Here is a 22,256-nt window from a genome sequence, read left to right as displayed (position 1 = left end):
GTTGCTGTAGCTCCACACTGCGGCAAAAAGCCACAAAGACCAAAGCAAAACACGGTATGAACACTGCCTATTACAAGTGAAGATTTAGGTTGCATTACACATACACATCGATAGCATTTTTGTGATTAAAAGAAAATATAAAATTTTAAAAAGCAGTACTTCTTATTTGAAGGAATTTTGTATATCTGTATGTTTATTTTTTGTTATTTTTTTGATTGGTGTGTTTTTTTTTCTTTTTCTTTTGAAACTTAAGGAAAATATTGTAAAATTTGTTCAAATAATTTCATTTCTAAGTATTAAGGCAACAATATTCTTTTTGTTAATTTCAGAGTATTATGGGAGTACAAAGGTTTTGGTTACCTAAATTGGTTTTGTGTCATTTGAGTCAAAATTATAAGTGTGCCCATCACCAAGATAGCATTCAGTGTACCCATTAGGTGTGAATTTAGCTGTCCCTCTCCTTCCCCTCCCACATGCTTGGTTTCTGCTGAGTTTTACTACCATTTGTGCACACGCACACGCACGTTGATAGACCAGTTCCAGTTTAATAGTGAGTACGTGTGGTATTTGTTTTTCCATTGTTGTGATACTTCACTTAGAAGAATGGTCTTCAGTTCTATCCAAGTTATTACACAGAGTATTAGTTCACCATTTGATTTATGGCTGAGTAGTACTCCATTGTATACATATACTGGGTATTTACCCAAAGGGGAAAAAAAAGACATTTTATAAAAAAGACACTTATACCCGAATGTTTATAGCAGAGCAATTCATAATCACAAAGATGTAGAAGCTATCTTCTTAAGAATTTCATAGCCATGTTTTATTTATTTAAAATTACAGTAAGTTAAGCAATGTAAGTTGAAAGATACATGTATATCTGCCTCCTTGGACTATTGCTTAATGCCATACATAGCTACAGTTATGAACAAACTAAAATTCTTCTGTAAGATTGAAGAGATTAGATATTTTGGTACACAGCCATAAAAAGAGAAGGAAACTCGTAGTGTCATTTATTTCACTGTACAAGATATAAGTACATGGGACCATGTATATTTCTGCTACTGGGATGACAGACAGTATTACCCAATGTTGTTTTTAAGGTTCTGTAGATAGGTAATGTGCTTCTAAATTTTTCCCATTATTAACCAACCCGTGGTGTTAGGAAATTCTTTCTCAGTCTAACCTACAACTTGATTAATTCTATTTAAATTATGCTTACACAGAGCTAAGAAAATACCTCCAGGGTGGATTTTTTCTACATTCATCCTTGTACATACTGACATGGACACACATACATATATACATCTCTAATTACCTACCACTTCCCTATATTACATATCATGGCTTTTGTCTTTGCTAATAATTCTTTTAATAGTATTGCAATTTTATTTGAAGACATAAGAAATTATTTTCACAATCAGACTGACTGATATTCAGAAATGCACCTTGAAGCCCAGACCATCTCAGGCAGAAGGTGCTTGCCATAGCTGAAGCCTGGATGCCATCAGGCTCCTCTTTGCGGGTACCAGAGACACATTAGTGTTTCAAATGACAAGTTTGATGCCTTTTTACATATTAAGTGAACTTTAGTTTGCATTATAAGTGGTGAAGGGCCAGAAATAATTTCTATGCAAGTCATGGCAATCTTTATCTACACAAGACACACTCCTGTAAAATTAAAGTTCTGCTCAAATAACTTTTCTTTTGAGTGATGATTCACAAGAGAAAGGAGTTTTACTTTTGAATTAACTAGCCCTGTCCATTCAGTAACAGCTTTGGCTAAGAAAATTCATCCTTTTTATATTTGCCAGTATTATTTGTCTTTCAGAGATAAACAGAGAGAAAAGAGAGAGGAAAAGAGCGAAAGAGACAGAGAGAGAGAAGAAGGAGAGAGAGAGCGAGCAAGGAAGAGACAAGCAGTTTAGAAACAAAAGGCCTGATGAGATCTTTAATAACCTCCCAAGACAGAAGGGAAGACAACATTTAGCAAGCACCTATGTGCTATGCATAAGTGTTTTCATTAAATCATTCCGATAATTCTGCAAGGTAACATTATTATAGAAATCATTCAGCAAAGGTAAATTTATAATTTTCAGTGCCAATTGAAGATTTTGACATAAACTGATACCTGTTTGTTTTCTGAAACAAACTCCCCTAATGCACATGAGTATGTTATCCACTTTCCAAATTATATATCTCCCTGTGGCTTATGATTTCCTATAATTTCCAATATCCCGACGAGGTAGGAAATTAGGCATGCAACATTCCTGCTGTTGTACTGGAAACTATAGAGGAGAAAAGACAGGGACATGCTAGGTGGCTCTCCTAAAATCACATAAACAGCAGTGAGATTACTAGAAATTGCATTTAGGCTTCCTGGCTTGCTGCTGCCCATATCTCTGAGTACTAAAGACATTTTCATAAATTAAATACAAAGAGGCTAGGTTATGGGACCAGGGAGAGAAATCCTACAATTATTATCTTTTGTGTTTGAATCTTTATGTTTTAAATGAGTTTCTTTTATTTAATTGATTTTATTTATGTTAATACTCGCTATGCTACTCTTGAAATTAAATATGTATGAAGGATATTATATGAATTTGATTCACTGCTAACTGAATTTTTGCCAGTTTTTGTCATTGTAAATGTACTGATATAACTATGTTAATTCAAATGTTACCTTGACGTGATTTTTGGTAAATATTATATGGATAATTTAGATGCGATGCAACAGGATTTTATTTATTTATTTTTTACAGTCACAATATAGAGCTTCAGTTTCTGCCAAGCCTGAGCTACCCCTCTTTTATACTCCTATTGATCTGGTGGACATCAGTGTGGAAATGGCTGGACTGAAGTTTAGAAATCCTTTTGGTCTTGCTAGTGCAACTCCAGCTACCAGCACATCAATGATACGAAGAGCTTTTGAAGCTGGATGGAGTTTTGCTCTGACCAAAACTTTCTCTCTTGATAAGGTAAGGAAATATTTTTGAAGTCATGTTTAAATGTCTACCATGTGTTTTAAATTGAGGTATAGATATTATAATTGAAAGATCTAGATTTTTTGATCAAAAAATAGTAACTATTAAACCATTTGACAAGCCCTGTCATTCATGATACATTAGTCTTTAGTTTCCGTCCTTTTCTTCTGTCCCATGGAAAGAGGGGGAGGTATATATTTCGCATATTGTATCACCTAGGAAGCATAAAAAATACAGATACTACAAAAGTGACTATTTCATTTAATAATCTCAAACTGTTTATTATTTTGACATTAATTTTTTTATGATTTCTAAATGTATATGAATCTGAGGACTTATGCATCGGTTCAGAGTTAGGAAACCAATGGATTTGGTTTGCACAAAATCCTAAGATCCAGTTCATGTCAAAAAGAGTCTCTCAGTGTAATTCATTGGTGTTAGTCATAAAATTCTTCATTAAGTTTTGAATACAGAAACTTTCCTCAAAAACACATACTCTGAGTTTCATTTGACATGACTTCGTACTCACACCAAAAGTGGATATTCTATACATAGTAGGAAATAAACTACATGTTAAGGTTGAAATTTATTCTTTCAAGTACACAAAGCATATAAATGCATGTTTTCAAACTAGGATGCTTTCTTTATACAGTAGAGAGTTGCATCCTTATATTGTTTTGAATTAGAAAAGAGCAGCAGAATTTAACATTTTTAGACTATTTATTGATAAGATTATAAATGCTAAACCTTTCAGTGTATTTAGCACTAACTAGTAGTTAGTAATAATTAATGTATAAGAATGTGTGAATCTAGTGACTAAGGAAAGAGTATCATTATTTGAATCAGCCTTATCCTTAGGCAAAGAAAATAATAGAGAACAAACATGCCCCATTAAGCACATTCTCTTCTCTTTCTCCTCTTACTAAGATCAATAGCTGGCATTATTATGGCTAAAACATTAAGGCTGTCTTATTCTGACAGCTTTACAAGATGCTATGTCTAAGGGTGGTCAAGAAAATCGAGAGAATCCTCAAAAGTTAGAAAAACCAATGCAGCAAAAAAAAAAAAAATACTTCTTAATTATTTTTATATTTAAATAACTAAGGAGAAGTATTTTTTCAAATAAATTGGCTGAATATTTAGAAATACTTCTATTTAAAAAAGTATAAGAATGAGCAGAAAATATTGGATTCTTTAAAATATCATGAATCAATTGTTTACAACCTTGTAGAATATTTACAACCTTATAGAATATTGATAGTATATTTGTCTTTGTTTCAATTCATCCTTTAAGAATTACTAGGAAGTTATAATCCAAACATTTAATCTATAGGGAAAAACTGAGTCTCAGCCTTTACTGACTCTATTAGTTATGCTATTTTTAAAAATAAATATATATATATTATATATATAAACGGAAATAAGTGGCTAATTTGGTACAAGTGAAGAATTATAGCAAAGAAATGTGTTTGCTGCTTTGAGTTTGATTTTCTTTGCTTGCAAAAATTGAATTCTGATTAATCAGAAACATCAGTCTTTTACTCTGTTGGTGACATGCATTGATTTGTGATGCTGTGTCTTTCAGTAACCTAGGAGCAGTTGCCTCACCAGCAGAAATAAATGTGAAAGCTAACTTCCTTCCAAACCTCCAATTTGAATTTAATCTATCAGTTTAGAAGTCTGTGATGCTGGTTCAAAAAGGGAGTTATGAACAAATGCAAATTAAATTTGGCACATGAAACATAATGATGTGGGCTTTTAGGAAGCCCTATTTTACTTACTTTGATGGTGGGTAAAACAAAATATTGTGCAAATGATTTTAAACATATTTGTGCAAATTGCAATAACAAAAATAATAATGCCACTTTTGGCTTATATAATGGCATTTTCAAAAAAAGATTATTTTCTATACATGATTTTACAGAGTAGTTTGCTTCAAGGAGATCTACTTTTTTGTTGTCTTATATGGACCCTGATTAGTGATTAAACCTGTTGTGAATATATAATTACATCTCATGAGCTTCTTTCTGTGCTTTTTTACTGATGAAATGTTGCAGTATACAATTCAGTAGTATGAACACGTTTTTCTTGCAGCCTTTTACTAAAGATCTCTATTAAAATATTATATGTGCTATACATTTGTGTGACATTATAGTATAACAATTTAGATTAGCCTTATTATAATTTATTATGCCGATCAACAATCTATTTAAAATGTATTAAAATTCAGAATCTTGACATTTGAAATTTGGATGTGCTTAATATAACAAAGGTTATTCTATGGAGTTTTGTTATATCATATGAAATATTAATATTTCACAATACAGTTTTGATGAAGTACAATTTGCCCAGCCTGCATATAATAAAGAAATTAAATGCTTACCAAGGGAGTTCACTAAAAATTAGAGCCCTGCCTGAACATCTGCTAGAAATTTTATTATCCTGTCCTACTGACAGTGTGGTCCCTCGTTGTTTTTCTAGATTGACAGCTGAATATTGCACTGATTTCTGCAGCAAATATGTTTAGGTGAACTTTGTTTCCCTTTTTTTATTTTTTTGGGAGTTCAGAACATGCTTTTGATTTTCATCCTATATATATTTTTTTATACTCTTGACATTTGTAGATGCCAGATTGAGGTCTAATACGCTGTAGCACCGATAGACCATTGACTTACAGTGAAATGCCAGTTGATATCTCAGTAAACAGAAATATTATTATTCTTTACTGTGCAGTCTATATAAAAGCTGTATGTGATTTCTTTAAGGAGGCAAATGATCAGATTTTTAATGTCAAATATAAAAAGATCTGTTTACTTTTGTGTTAAATAACATCAAAGATGGCTTTTATTAAATATATTCTTCCTCCTAAAATCAGTCTTTTTGAGAATGTCCTGAAATAACTGGATTGCTTTTCTTGAGATTCTATTTATGTTTTATAAAGATGGTAAAATTGTATTTAAAATATAATCATCAATTATTTTTGTATATAAATATATATTGGCTTCAATTTTAAATTTTAAAAGGTGGGAGAGAAATCAACCTGTCAAGTTTAATTAAAGCTAAATTATCATGACAAAACAGTGCTCTGTTTAACTGGAAGTATTAGAAATGGCTTGGAGTACACATAAAATAACCCCTTGACCTGTGTTCACATTATATTGATAGGAAATAGATAAAAACATTTTGTTTTCATTAATCATCTCCATAAATTTCATCCTCTCAGAGAACTGCATATTAAATACGGCAGATCTATAACATTTAACTGCAAGTTGCATATATCTTTATCAGTACACAGATAAATAAACTAAGAAGTGTTTATTACTATCCTAAATCAAATCTAAACCTATGCAACAGTTTGCTTCATTTATAAGATATATATATATATGTTTGTGTATATATATTTATAAACTTGTGATTTATTTTTAGTAGGAATGTCTTGAATGAATATGTTTTGTTTTAATAAATTTTAGACATTAGGTAAATAGGTAAACATATAATGGGTCTCTGTTAACATAAAATGCCAATAACTGAAAATCTTTAAGAGTCTTCATTATTTTTTTGGAATCAAAGTATTGATTGTAGCTGTTTCTATAAAATACAATCATATACTACATAGGACAATGCTTAGTATATAGGAAGGGTTTGATAAATATTTCATAAATATTTGTTGTATAAATGAATAGATTTTTTGGCAAGAGCATATTGAGTTTCTTTCTTTTTCTCAGCCATATGAACAGACAGTTAAGGCATAAAACAATTGATTGTTTTGAGTATTGATCTCAATTAAAGGAGAAAAGGCCACTTTAAAATTTTTCATATCCTATGTTTCCTTCTATAGTGCATCTACACATATCTAAAAATGAAAATGTCAGTGGAATTTCTAAATGCATAGATTGTGTTTTAAGATTTAGGTTGTTGAATAAGCCTTTAAAATGCAGATAATTTTTGAGAAAACAGAATAAGTCTCACACAATATTAAGAAAGGGCATAAAAATAATCTGGCCTAACTTTACAGGCTCACTGTCAGTAGTCCTGACAGAAGAAATGTAAACTGTTCTTGAATGTGTTTAGTGACAAGAAATATGCTAGATCTGTAAGGTAGCACAGCCTACTATAACTATAGAAAGATATATTTATTTTAGAAGTGTGTTCCATTTATTGACCCCAAATCAGCCTTCTCATAAGTTCCATCCATGTTTTATACATAGTTCTGCCCTCTGAGACATCATGGAATAATAAGAGTAACTAATTAATGCAAATAAATTGTTGATTTAAAAATACAAAGTTGTTGTTCTCCCCCCACCCCCAAGTAAATAAATATCCCTAGATAAAGGCTAACAAATGTGTAGAGACAGCGTAGTGTGGGGAAAATAATTTTGGCCTTGGCGATTGCATCTGGCCCAACTTTCTAAGCTCATTGTCTCCATCCAAAACTACTTTTAAATCACTATCTTGGACATGTTGTTTAATATTGTAGGTTGTTGTCTTAGTTATTATTATTTTTCATGTCATTAAATATTTATTGACTGTTTAGAATGTATAGATAATGTTTTTCATAAATTTTCTCACTTAATCTTCACAATATCCCTATAAGACAGATAGTATTTTTTTTTTCTTCAAATGAAGTTCTAGTCTGAGAAATTTAAAACAAATTGCCCAGGACTTAAAACAACAATTATCTATTTGATCACAATCATGTAGGTTGGAAATTTCAGCTGGGCTCATATGGGCAGTACTTCTGCTTCACACAGTATCTGTTGGCCTCACTCATACATTTGCACTCAAGTGGTGGGATGCCTGGAGACTGGCAAGATATCCTCACTAACATGTCTGGAGCGTTAGGTGGGCTTGCTATAATCGCTGAGATGGCTGAGCCCTTTTTCTATGTCGCCTAACAGTCTCTCTTGCCTCATGGTATGTGTCATCATCAAGGAAGCTAGTTTAGGATTGTTTACAAGGTAGCAGTATTCCAAAAGAACAAGACTGGAAGCTGCAAGACCTCTTGAGAAAAAGATACCAAAGTCACATACTGTCACTTCCACCATATTTTCTTGGTCAAAGCAAGTTACAAGGTCAGCTTATGTTCAAGACTTAGGTAAATGCCATCTGTCGTTGATGAGAAGAACTACGAAATCACATCACAACTTTTCCATATCATTTTAAGTTGGGTATATGGAAAATAGATAATTTGTCTTTCTATTTCATAGAATCCTGGATAAAGAGAAAGGGAACCCAAATATCTTCATAGGCATTTGGACCTGATGCAGATCACAAGATCACAAATGTTAATGCCATGATTAAATGACATTTGAGGTGTCTTGGAAAGGGATGGATGCACTTTGCATATGAGAAGGTTGTGAATTATTGTGACCAGAGAGCAAGTTAGGACTGTTTCCAAAGATGGCTGCAGTAATCTTTCCAAACTATATACATGTCCCTTTGTGATGTGATTTTGCAGTTCTCATCAATAATGGATGGCATTTAAGAACCATAGTTGATAGGCTCCTTCAGAAACAGGAGAAATGGAAGGCACATAGAAATCACTTATCCGTAGCAATTTTGAAAACTTGTTTGGCACAAGGGTTTTCAGGGCCCTTTACTACAGGGTTGGAGGAAGTTGCAAGATATAATTTCCATTGTATTCTATTGGTTAGGGCAAGTCACAAAGCCAGATCAAGATGAAAGAGCATAGAAATGACTCCTCCCAGCCAAAGGCTTAAATCTACCACATCAGGATTTAAACTAAGGTCTGTCTGATACAAACCATGCCTCTTTCCCCTTTATCATGCTTTTTTTTTTATCATGTATCCTTTCTGGACCTCATTACTTTATGTCTAAAATGCAGGCTGTTTGACTGCATCACTGTTCTGCAGAGACCTAGAGTTCAGCTGAACAGGTGCACTGAGGGCTTTACTACCCACTCCTTCAAGCAAAGTAGCACCTATGCTTGTATTTCTATTGAGAAGTCCGAATAACATGAAGATTTCATAGTATAAATTTTAGTGAGAGAGGGAGCGAGAGAATATTTTGATTTTAAAGCTTCTGTGACCCCACTGTCATCAGAGGCCAGTTCTTCTATGCCATTTTCCTCCAGCCACACGGGCCCCCTTTCTAGTCCTCCAGCATGGCAGTTTCCTTCATGTCTTAGGGCCATTGTCTTTGGGGTTTGCTCTGCTGGGAATGCTCTGCCCTCACATCATTATATGACTGCCTCTTGCTTCTCAGTGGGTTCACAGATCAACAGTTACCTCCTCAGAGAAGACTTTTGCCAACCATTCAAAAGTCAGTCTCTCTGTGCCACATCAGTCTGGCTGTTTTTTTTCTTCACTGCACTCATCACCATATGTAATTGCCATGTCCTTGGCCATTTATTTGTTTAGTTATTTGCTTTTGTTTTAGCCACTTGAAGTAAGTTCCGTAAGAAGAGGAATGGTTGTCTTTCTTGCTCACTGTTGTATGCCCAATGCCAAGAACAATATCTGGCAGATAGGAAGGATGCAATACATACTTGTAAGATGAATGAATAATTATAGGCTTCTAATTTGAACCACAATTCCACATGACAGCTCTTCAGTTACTTGGAGACAGCTCTCATGTCCTATCCCTAAGCCTTTCCTTTTTCCTTTCTAAATAGTCCTGTTTTCCTTCTCATAATAAGGTTTGCATAATTTTACCATGTAGGTTGGCTGTTCTCCCATGTGGATTTCAAGAAACTTGTTTCAATCCACATTATCGTAATAGAGAGGAAGTTGTGCCTGCATTTGCATAAATTGCGCAAATTGCTAGCACCTATCAACCAGATGAGAATTGAGTAATAACCTTGTCAGGAGTATAAATGCTAAAGATAATATTTAAAGTTGAAAAATTCACAAATATGTTATGTAATAATATTTTAGAGCCTGGATAATTCTCTTTGGATTACAATACAGACATCACAGTTTATTTTTATAACTCATTTTGAAGGCCTTATTAGAAGTAAAGACCTGGATTTTTTTAAAAGATTAAATAAAATGAATTTATTTTATTATTATTAAGAGTTTCTACATTTACCTCACCATGAAAGTCTATGAAACAATATGTAAACAATAATCCAGTGCATTGATTTCACTGCTATAGTTCTAGCCTCAAATTTTGTACATAATTATTTTCTATTTTTTATGTAATATTGTTCAGATATTTATGTATGCATTAACTAAGGAGTTATAATTATTTAAACAAAGTCAATGTATCCTTATCTAGGAAACATTTAACATGCTTAAAAGTGAAATCAATTTCATGTACTACTAGTTTGATTGTCACCTGGCTAGGTTCTTTAATTATTACTTAGATTTATTTTATTGAAATTCATAAAATTGACTTATCCTCAAATTATGAAGAAGGGATTTATTAAAAGGCTACAGTTCACATGCAGTAGTCCTATAGGAGATTTCATCCAAATGTTCACTTCAAGACTACTTAACAAGATCTTATATGAAGTAGCCCTGATCTTTCCAACAACAAAAGAATGTGTGTATGTGTGCTTACACACTCACTTGTGTGTAGATGTTTAATATTAAAACTAAAACTTGCAAGTTAGAATCTAATGGATATACCATTGTCTGTCCTAAAGTTCTAAATCAATGTCTGTTTGCAACCATGCTATGTTTGCCAGACTTAGTTTGTTAAATAAAAATTTAGAGTAATTTGTTTCCAAACAGAGGTTAATGCATATATTTCTAATATTAAGTAGACATTCTTTAATTGTAGCCAAAGTAATATTTTTAACCATGAAGCAGACTAATCAATTGTCCAATATAATTACATCTTCGCCTCTTTCCTGTTTCAGGCTGTGATTTCACACTTGTTAATTAGTTAATCATTTTTGTAGAGTAAGCAAGGTGAGACTCAAATAGACTTTTTAATAATATAAATTGATGTGTACAATTTTGATCTGGGTTAGCTGGTAGATGGACCTAACTTGTAATGGAAAATACCTCTTATTCAGTTCCTTTTGTTTTTTTGTTTTGTTTTGTTTTGTTTTGTTTTAAGAAACTGGTGTTGAGGTTAATGGGAAATTTTCATAATTATGGCTAATGGAAATTTCCTTAAAGTACAGTACTGCTGTTTGAGAAACTGATTTTACCCTCATCCTTTCTCACATAACTCTTTTGTAGATTGTAAATTCAACTAGTTAAAAATCTCCATATTTGGGGTATGTTTAGATGATCCAATCTTTGGTTGAAATTAACATGAATTGAATTTCATAATACCCTCCTTGCCTTTGTGTTTTCTTTATTGCTTTTATTGTTTTCTAACAAGAGTCTAGTCATTACTGCATGAGGATATTCTTTATGCTTCTTTTTAAAAAAAATTTTAAATATAAAGCCATGATTACCTTGCTGTCAAATTTTTATTAAAGGAGTACCTACATTGGCTATTTGTTGCAAGATTTACCCAGTTTTAGGAAAATTGCAGTTAAATTTCTCTTTTCTCTTAGAGGACTAGCAATGCACTAATATGCAATTCCCACTATTTCTGAAATAACTTGTCATAAGAAAATAAGATGTCATTAACTCAAGGAAGTTACTGTTTTTTTAGAGAAATATTCAATCAAACTGCCCTTTACACACCAATTACCTTTTCTTACCCTACTTCCTCATCTGCTTCTTTCCCTTCAGCGAAGCCCCACTGCCCTTTTCATCCTGCTCCGCTTGCTTGTTCATTTGCATGTTTTTCCACAATATCTCACATGTTTGGAACAGTTTCTCACTTCTCTCCTGCCAAATTCACCCTCCATTAAAGTGAAAAGTTACCAAAAATGTCATTAAATAAAGTGTCATTTTTAGGCATATGGATAAGATTTGATGTATCCTGATGTCCTTTTATATACACTCTTACACACACACACACACAGACACACACACATACACAGACGCACACGGTCTTTGCTCTAGAAAACTTAAACTCTGGTTTAGAAAATATATACACCAAAAGACACAAAGTGACTGAATGCTGACTTAAGACAACAGAAATTCGTAAACTAAAATGTTACCTGATGAGCAGTATTTTCCTTTACTTTTTTTTTTTTTTAGAAAAAGAAAAATGACTTCACATTTGAGCTGTGTCTTTATTCTAGGCAGAAGGGACAGCACACGGACATCCATGGTCATGAGAGTCAAGCATATTTAAGATTCAACATAATGTCGCATAAAGTAGTATAAGAGGCTGCTAAGACATGGGAAAGGCCTGTTAGGCTAGGAATTTAAATGTGATTGTATAAACAACGGGGAACCTGTTTTAAAGAGGTTCTAAGCAGAAAAATTACATAATTAAATTTGGAAGTCACTGTTAATCGTCATATATCTGCCATTCATCATGTCAACAATAAATTTCACTTTTTGTGGATAACATGTAACATTTTAATGCAGTAGCAGGTTTTAGTCCAAGTCTTCAAAGAAAGGATATCCAAGATGGTATTAAACATGCATGGATTTGGTTAGGTAAAATACCTGTGGGAGAAAATACAGAGGGAGGTGCTGTTAAAAGAAAACAAAATAAAAAAAAAACATGGAAGAACCTTAAGACAGCAATATAAACCTGGTCTCAAGTGAAGGAGAGAAGGAAGGAAGATTGAGTAGTGGCATCCTAGAATGCCTTGAAGTCTAAGAAAGCGTGAGCAGAGCCTTCAGGTGGCCTTTGTGTCTCTCAGGAAAGGGCCTGCTTAGTGTCTCTGCCTGCCTGGTCCTTAGATGAGCCATGGGGAGCATGGCTGCAATGCAAATGCAGGGTTGGATTTCACAGCATGACAGCCAGGGCAATTAATCAGTTATGCTTCTGGTAGTCTGAGTTCTGTGAGGTTGCCACAAGGATATCTGGATCTTCTACAATACTCAGCATAAGGTAGGCAGCCACTTAGTATATGGTTCTTAAATGAGGGAATAAACAAACATTGGCATTATATTTTGACATCTGCTCTTGATCAATATAAAGAGAAATGTGATTGTATGGACAACAGGTAACCAGAGGAAAATGAATTTATACAAAGATTCCCTTGTTAAGTATTATAATATGAAAAGAGAAACGCTTGCATGCAAAAGGCTGGATTGGTAAAAGATACTCTTAAATTTTAAATTGTGGTTTTCACAATAAATCATACTAGTTATTATGAAAGTGTTACAATGGTCTCCCTTTGTTTTGTAGAAAGCGTTGAGGATCATCTCTTTCCTAAGTAACGTGATCGTCAATAAATTACTTAGCGTCTCCAAACTTCAGCGAGTTCACTAATATAAAATAAGGCCATGATACCTGCTCTGCTTTTCTTACAATATTCTAGTGATGCTCAGATGGAATTTAAAAAAAATAAAAGATGTAAAACTGATTTATAAATTTGAAATACTATATCAATTAAAACTTACAATTCTTGTTACCATAATTTATGGTATCAAGACTAAAACATTAAAATTTATATAATCAGTTATTAAAGTATAGAAATCCCCTCTCATCCCCACTAGTACCACTGATATCACAGCCCCCATTATTTCTCACTGAATACTATACCAGCCTCCTGAAAAGACTAGCTGCACCACTCTTGCCCCACATTCCAGCCTCACAGGGCAGCCACAGTGGTCTCTTGTATAATATCTTGAATCAGATCAGATCATATCTCTTCTTTCCTAAAAACATTCCAATGGCTTCCTATAGCTATTAAAATCCACAATCCTTGTACACATTATTTTATCACATGACTCTTGTCTGCCTTTCTGACCTCATCTCATTAACTTAACTCTACCAATTAAGGCCACAGTGGCCTTCTCTAGATTCCCCCAACCTATGGCCTTTCACTAACTGTTCTCCTCCTCGCCTGGAATTTTCATACCTTTACATTCAAAAATAAGAAAGAAAAATTTGTTACTAATGGCAAAGTTTCAACAATATGGAAATAATTATGTTGTCATAAGTAGTTTATTTAAGTTTAACAGAAAATTTGTATATCAATTGATCAATTAAACTATGAAGGAGTGGTTCCCAATTCTTTCTTTCTGTTCCTTTCAGTTAACAGAAAATTTTATGACTTTTTAAATCATTTAATAAAATTCCTCTTCTTCTTTTGTTCTTTACTATTTCTGTAAAGAATAATGGTAAAGGATCATTATTCCTTATAGTTATTGGGATCTCATTAGTTACCAATCATGAAATCCCCAGAATATGTAAAGCATTTTATAAGGGTCAGAAATTACACTGCAAAGTGTAATGGGCGGATGTGACATACATATGGGCTCATAGAAAAACATTTTTAAAAATGTTTTTTCATGTAAATTTAATAAGTGTTAATGTAAATGTTAAAATGCTGAGTTGTGATTCCTGGTTTATGAGCCCTTCATAGTTAACTAAAAGAAAACTAGAAAAATGGTTCCCTACCCTAGAGTACCTTCCATCAATGTGTGTGGAATTTGTGTCTACAATTGCCGTTAACATTAATGGGACTTAATCAAGTAGGTCTCCTATACACAGATCAGAAAATTTACTCAAATTACTATATGCATAGCCAATCATGGGGTATAATTCATAGAAAATATAATTTACAGTGTTTTACATTCAAACATGAAATAGAACATGTTAAGAAGTTGGCTCTGTAGCGCTTTTGGAGCAGGTACTAAAGTATATATAATACTGAACTTCCGGTATTAAATAAAAGACAAGTTTATAAACAGTTCAATAATTGGACAGGCTCCATATTGATTTTCTTCTTTGTTATATAATATTACCCACTTCTCTGTCCAGAACCATGTCTTACAGGGTTTAAGAATGCTAGAAACATGGTCGCTGTTGTGTATTGGAATGTTGGAATGTGCAAAGACTGAAAGGCTGTCACAGCAGTCAATAAGATCTGAGAGGTGTTGACTAATTGCCTGCTAATTACACAGTAAATTGTCTAATTAAGCTGATGGTTAATTAGGGTACGCTTGCACAGCAGTCTTGTGGAATTTGTGTCTGATGTCTGGGAAGCAGCTTGTATAATTGGCAAACTGGTAAGGACTGGCAGAGAACATGACTGGAAAGCTCCCTGCCAGTGGATGACAGAATACGGATTTAGTGGAAACAAAAGGGTTGTCATTTTTATACTGAAGGTTTTGTTTCAGTTCTGCAGCTATTCTGCAGTGAGCAATTGAGAAATGCATCTGAAGCCTAAATTACGTGAGTAAAAGAAGGCTTAAAATGCGCATCAAAATGTAAAATATGCTGCTTGCTTGCCATGTATCGCCTCTGATACACTCTCTCACATTATATTAATCTATACATTGTGTGATTTTACAGTTCCTCTTTCTAACATATGTTATTTGGTGTTCATGTGCGAAAAAATATGGAATAATCCCATGTATCTAAAAATGCCACTTTTGAAAATATAAGATTAAAATGACTGGTTAAAGACATTAGAAATAAGAACTTTGAATTCATTATCTAATTATTAATTTATGCATCACTGTGAACCATGAAAGTATTAGACATAAGACAGATATAAGTTTGGGTAACATTTGTAATAAATAAAAAATTATATTTGTAATGAGATTTTAGTTTTACTATTTATGCAGTTTTACCATACAACTGGCTTTTGCTTATAAATTAAAGTGTAAGAAAAGAATATTTCAATACATAAGTAAATGTATTTGATTTCTGAATGGATGTGAGTGGTGTTTGATTAATTGCCTGCAAAATTTGAGTGCCTTTAAAAACAAAAGATCCAGAAGTTTGTTTTGTTGTTTTGTTGTTCTTTATGGCTAAGAAAGTTTAACTTTTCACTTCAAAAGTCATCTATGGCTGAAATATAAGCATGAAAATCGGCCATTATAAATAAACTAATTCATTGAAGGATATAGGACCTTTAAAAATGAAGTTAAGTACATACTCACTGCCTCTTATTAAGAGACTAGAATGCAAGCGATTGCCTCTGTTACCATTTGCCACCCAGATTCCATCATATTTTGATGATTTTGAAATAAGACTGAATAGAACATTAGGTTGCAGTTGAAACAAAGGACCATAAGTGTACAGTGACCACTGGATTGCTTAACAATTTTGTGCTAATAAAACATGAAAAACTTTTAAGCATTTCGACACTAGATTTCTAAAAGATAAGAAGACCTTAATTAAATTATAGTATCAGAATTTTTTGCTGCTTTCTTGTCAAACAACATGTATGTCTGCATGTGATTGGATGAATATGTGTATCTTCTGTTTTCACTGTTTTCCAAAGAGAATTTAAAGTTCTGTATGTACTATAAGTGCTTTCAGATAGAAAGAGAGAAACCACACATTAGTCTCTAAAATGTCTTTGAATTATCATTAATCTTGAAGATATATGCATGGTAAATGAAAATCTTTATTGCTATAACAGTGTCTTTCAACCTGCTTTAGATCAATATTTTAAAATATTAAGTCACAGATATAAAAATAGATGTAAAATAAAAAATAGTATTTATTTCAATAATGTAGAAAAATCATATTCATTCCATTTGGAGTCATAGGTTACAAAGTCTTCGAAGATTGTATAAGAAATTATGCAAGATAGCAGAAAAGTGAATTTACCCAAGGAATACAAGGCTAAACATTGAAATTGCTTATTTAAAGATATATCTCCTGAGGGAGAAAAATCAGATAGAGGTCAGTGTTGCAACTCCAACTACTCTGTATTTTGATCCACTCAATTTTTCATTTTATTCCTCATAGAAATAATATAAAAAGTTTATTTATTATATGTGATAAAAGTTTGCATAAAAGAAATATCAAGTAGATGTATCTACCATTGCAATTAAAGTTTTAAAGAAGAACTTTTTATAAAGTATAATGTTCAAGAAAATTCCTTTCATTATGTTTATAAATAAATTTCACTGTTGTTTTCTATTAAATCACAATCTATTTCTGTACATTTTAATGTCTCTAAGAGTAAATATTCTCATCACAAAATGAGCTACATATTTGAGGTGATGGATATGTTAAAGAGCTTTAGTTAATCTTTCCACATTGCATTCAAAAATCATAACACCACTTTTTGCCCTATAAACATATAAAACTATAGTTGATCAGTATGTAATAAAAATTTTTAAGTATTTTAATAAGTCTAGTTGGCTTCCATTAATATATGATTATCACAAGAATAAATTCTATATAGCATGAGTTCATGTTAGTCATCTGTTGAGAACTTCATGTAGTACTTTACTTTGACCTTTAAAAATGTATGCATATTAAAGGTCAAAGTACAATGTGTGTATATAAGGTGCAACACAGTTTCCTTTTTAATCCCTTGGAAAGTTTTATCCCTACAATTTAAAAATTTAGAGTAAAGAAATTACCAACCTTAACCATCAACTTCACCTCTAGAATTGTTTGCTTTTATAATTGATATATAAAATTCATTCTTTTAAAACATACACTTTCATTGTTTTTAGTATATTCACAAATGTGCATACCTCACCACTGTGTAATTAATTTCAGAATATTTTCATCATCTAGAAAAAGAAACTCCATACCCATTAGCAGTCACTGCCTGTTTCCCCACACTCCCCAACCTCTACATACCAGAAATGTACTTTCTTTGTCTATGGACTTGCCTATTTTGGACATGTGATATAAATAGAACCATACAATGTGACCTTTTGTGTCTGGTTTCTTTTACTTATTTAGAATAATATCTTTAGGGATCATCTATGCTGTAACGTGTATCAAAATTTCATACCATTCTGTGGGTATACTACATTTTGTTCATTCATTAGTTCATGAATATTTGTGTTTTTTCCTCTACTTGTGCCTAAATATTTCTTGAACATTTATATATAAGTTTTTGAGTTGAAGTATGTATTCAGTTCCCTTTGGAATAAAATGAGGAGTGAAATTACTTGGTGATATGGTAACTCTATTTTTAACTTTTTAGAAAATAGCTAAACTCTTTTCCAAACCAGTTGCATCAGTTTACATTCTTACCAGCAATGTCTGTTATTTCAAGTTTCTTCACATACTCGCCAGCATAGTTGTTTGTCTTTTTAATTAGAGACTCCGTCATCGTCATCGATGTGAAGTTGTTTCTCACTGTGGCGTTGATTCCTACTACTATTGATAACTAGAATAGTAAAATATGTAAATATGGAGCTTACAGGTACAGCTTATAGGTAAATATGGAGCTTACAATACACTAGGGAAGAAATGATACTGGCTGAAAGTTGTAAGTAGAGCAAAGTGAAGCTATTTGAAATGTACAATGGAGACTAAATTAACAGTCTTGGTGACTGATTACATGAGGCTAGATAAGGGGAGAGAGCAGTTAAGAATGACTCTGGTATCTCTGCCTTGGCAGCTGTTTTATGGTTGTTTTGCAAAGAAAATGAACACAAGATGAGAGAAACGTGGTTATTGTGTTCCATGCAGTCACTGAATCAGGACTTTTCAATATCAAAAGAAGATTGTCAGTAGGTACTTTTCCACTCCAACTATAATTACTTCAAATATTTGAAAAGAAGCTTGGCAGGATGGCTCACATATGTAATCCTAGCAATCCAGGAGGCCAAGGTGGGAGGATTGCTTGAGGCCAAGAGTTCAAGACCAGCCTGAGTAAAAGCAAGACCCTGCTTCTACAAAAACTAGAAAAAATTAGCAGGAGTAATGGAATGTGCTTGTAGTCCCAGCTACTTGGGAGACTGAGGCAGGAGAATCACTTGAGCCCAGGAGTATGAGGTTGCAGTGAACTGTGATAATACCACTGCACTCTAGCCCTGGCAACAGAATGAGAGGAAAGAAGAAAGAAAGAAAGAGAGAGAGAGAGAGAGAGAGAGAGAGAGAGAGAGAGAGAGAGAGAGAGAGAGAGGAAGGAAGGAAGGAGGGGAAGAAAGAAAGGGAAAGAAAGAGAGAGAAAGAGAAGAAAAGAAAAGAAAGAAAAGAAAAGAAAAGAAAAGAAAAAAATTATTAAAAAGGAAAGGTCATCCTAATAGAGGAACTGCAGTTATTAAAATTGATCTCAAAATGGTAGTAATTTTTCAGATGATGTATAGGTACTAATGCAGAGAGTTCTAAGTTTTAAACTCAATTTAATTATTCTAAAATTAGATCTAAAGCTAACATCTAAAGAGGGAAAAGTTAAATAACAGAACAGGATGTTAAATCAATATGATTAATTAACTTGATATAAATAACTTGAGCATTGCTATGTTTATCTGTAAATCATTTATCAGGGTACCAGCTGTAAAAGAAAATCTTAATAATAATGATAATGATGTGTGTCATCCTCCCACCCAGCAGAGGTGTCATGACAAATTGTTAACAAACTGTCTTACAGCACTTCACAGATCCAAATGCTAATGTAATAATAATATAATCAATAATAATAAAATCAACAATGGAACAGATCGTTTTGATGCAGCATAAAGTACCCAAACAGAACTATGTATCCTTTCAAGTCCATATGTACATTTTGACTTTTAACTTTCAATGAGAGGAAGAGGGAGCACAAAGAAAGGCAGGAGAGACACTGTCTTTTCCTCCCTCTCCCTCCCTCTCTCTCTAATGGAGCATTGGCCATTCCTATAAAATTACTCAGCAAACTCAGATGCTCAAATATGTATCTTCCATTCCCACACTCATTGTCATTGTTTAAGGCCCCATTGTTCCTCACTTTGGACACTACATGCACCTTTTGAAAGGTCTGATTTTCATAGTCTCTCCTGATAGAAATTACTGTACTTATCTTCATCCAAATGTGTCTTCCTAAAGTATATGTGGACAACTCTGTCCCTTGCCTACCTGTAGGAGAAAGTCCATGAATCTAAGTGTGCCCACAGTGCCTTCTATCAACTCAACTGAACTTCTCTTAGCCATAATTTCCCTCCTACCTCTTCACAAAAAGGAGATTCAGTAACAGAAGCCCTAAGATTTTTAAAATATAAGTGCCTCCTTTGGAACCATATAAAATGTTGCAGACTCCACATGTTCTTTTTATTATTTGGTACCCAGCCCGTGCTTGTGCACATAGATGTGTAGACCATTCCCTACTTGAGGCAGACCTGCCTGAGGGTGCCCTGCTCAGCCCCTGAAACCCCTAAGCTTGCCTGCCCCCACATTTGTCATGCAGTGTGCTCCCATCCCAAGAGTCCTCCCCAGTGTCTTGCCTATTGGGAATTTGATTCACTCTCAGGAGTCAGCATAGATGTGGCCCTCCCCAAAAGCTTTTTCTTCCCTTAAAATTGTATTCTTACAAACCTTTGGAGTGCTATCACTGCCTTCTTTAATGGAAAGAAGACAAAATTGTAATGGAATTGCCACTAACATACTATGACACCTTGTAAAATGAGGTGGGCAAACCAGGTAGCAGCTCTTTTCTCTTCTATCATACTGCATTTTAACGCAAACATTTTTATTTTTCTTTAGTTATCTGTGTACCAGGTCCATCTCCATCTGAGAAACTAGCATTGGGTATTTATTGTGTATATACTATATGTCAGGCATTATGAAAGTCACAAAATTTACATTTTCTCTTTTACCACTAGCAACTTAATGTGTTAGATGTTATGATCCCTACTGCATGGATAAACTGAGGCTTAATAATCCCTAAGTCACCTGTTCTGTATGTCCCTACAGTCATAGCTCAGTGCCTTGAAGACAGCAGATACTCAACAAAAGCAGAATTGCCTTCTTCTATCTCATGTTAAGAGTTTTTATTCTTCCAGATGGAAACATGATGTGATTTATCATATGATAGAAACTGATCAATAATATTCTTGTGCCATCATTTACTGCAGGCACAATTTAGTGTGCTGTAGGTTTTTAGGAAACAAATGAGAAACTTATTAAAAGATTTACTGTGAACCTCTTTTAGCTATCTTATTTTATGGGGCCAACTTTCTCCCTCATGAGCCCTACAGATCATGGGATCCTGTTTAACTAACTATTCATTAGTAATCATTGTTTTATTGCTTCTATCTCCCTAATCCTTCCTTTAGTAAGGTGTTTTAGATCTGATGAATCACCATTTCTAGTTCTTGGATGAAAACGACCCTACTCTGACATTTACTCAGTTTGCTATCAAGGTCCTATGTTGGGTAGAGCAGAGACAAAGCCAGGACCCCTACAGGGAAGGCAATGACCCTGGTCTCACACCTTCACTTCTTAAATCTTTAAACACATAAATAAATTTCACAGGCAATGAAAAAGTTATTTTTTTCTGAATTGAACTCCTCTGGGCTCTGGATTTCCATGGCTTCCTTCATGGCTTGCGTTTTAGTACAGTAGTATGAATATGAAAACCAGTATTACTAGGGGATTATCCGCTCCCCAGTGCTCTATGCAATATTTTAAAGGTGTCCCAACACTATAGATTACAGTGAAATAATACAGCCTACTTGGTATTACATTCTGTATTCATATTTACTGTAAAATGTCTTGCTACAGCACATTCCTTAACTTCCTATAGAGAAGGATGTAATGTACAACAGAGAAGTGCATTTTTTAGAAACACTGAAATGAAAGTTGTTGATTTTAAAAGACATCTTGTCACAGATGAGTGAGGGAGAAAGAGATCAAACCAGCAAGTCTAGCCAATCCAAGGTTTCATTCATGCATCTCTTCTGCTTAGTGCTTTCCCCTTCGGTATCATTAGCATTTTCATTTCGAAAAATGACAGTCTGCAGTGGAAGCAGTAAAAATGTTCAACCTGTGGTTTAAATTATTGATTTTTTAGAATATTGAAGCAGTATTTCAAATGGATTTTGTTAGAGATACTTCTGGGTGGGGGGTTTCAAAGGTAATTTGATACCCAAAAGCCTGTATATTTCAAAGAGTTTCCATTCTTTGAATTTTCTTAGGCTCTGGTTGATTGGATAAAAATGTTTATTGTCTTCAGGATTATAAGTAGCAGATCATTGCTGCTTGAACTTGAAACATATATTTGCAGACTATGCTCTTCATGATTTATGGTGTATGCTCAGACTATAATCAACTGGCAAAATAAATCTTCATTTGGAAACAAAAGCTGATTTTAAAATGAAGGGAAAGATACTATGATTTGCATGCACAGAGGTCAGTAGTCAAATTGATACCTAGTTTATTGTAATAACGCATGCAAGGTGTGGTTCTATAAAAATGGATTTTAATGAAGCTCCTCAAATTGTGTTATGCTAATAGGGAAATAGAGTGTGGCCACAGAGATTTTCTTTAAAGTCATTTTAAGTCTCTCACCACAGTCAACACTCACGTATGAGCAGAAAATGTTTTGACAAGGAACAGGATTACTGACTGCTGTGTGTATGCTGTGCA

The 22,256-nt window shown here is 33.5% G+C and overlaps 1 protein-coding gene across 1 annotated transcript in view; it reads left to right on the top strand.

Moving 5' to 3' along the window:
- Window positions 1-22,256, top strand: part of DPYD (dihydropyrimidine dehydrogenase) — a 796,846-nt gene that overhangs the window by 411,043 nt on the left and 363,547 nt on the right. Inside the window, exon 13 of the mRNA XM_012791012.3 lies at window positions 2,763-2,978. Coding sequence (XP_012646466.1) covers window positions 2,763-2,978 — 216 coding nt within the window. The remainder of the gene's footprint in view (window positions 1-2,762; window positions 2,979-22,256) is intronic.

This window comes from Microcebus murinus, chromosome 2 (genome assembly GCF_040939455.1).
Source record: "Microcebus murinus isolate Inina chromosome 2, M.murinus_Inina_mat1.0, whole genome shotgun sequence".
In the NCBI taxonomy this organism is placed as follows: domain Eukaryota; kingdom Metazoa; phylum Chordata; class Mammalia; order Primates; family Cheirogaleidae; genus Microcebus; species Microcebus murinus.
Note: the sequence above shows the minus strand (reverse complement) of the source record. Positions and strands in the feature narration are given on the sequence as shown.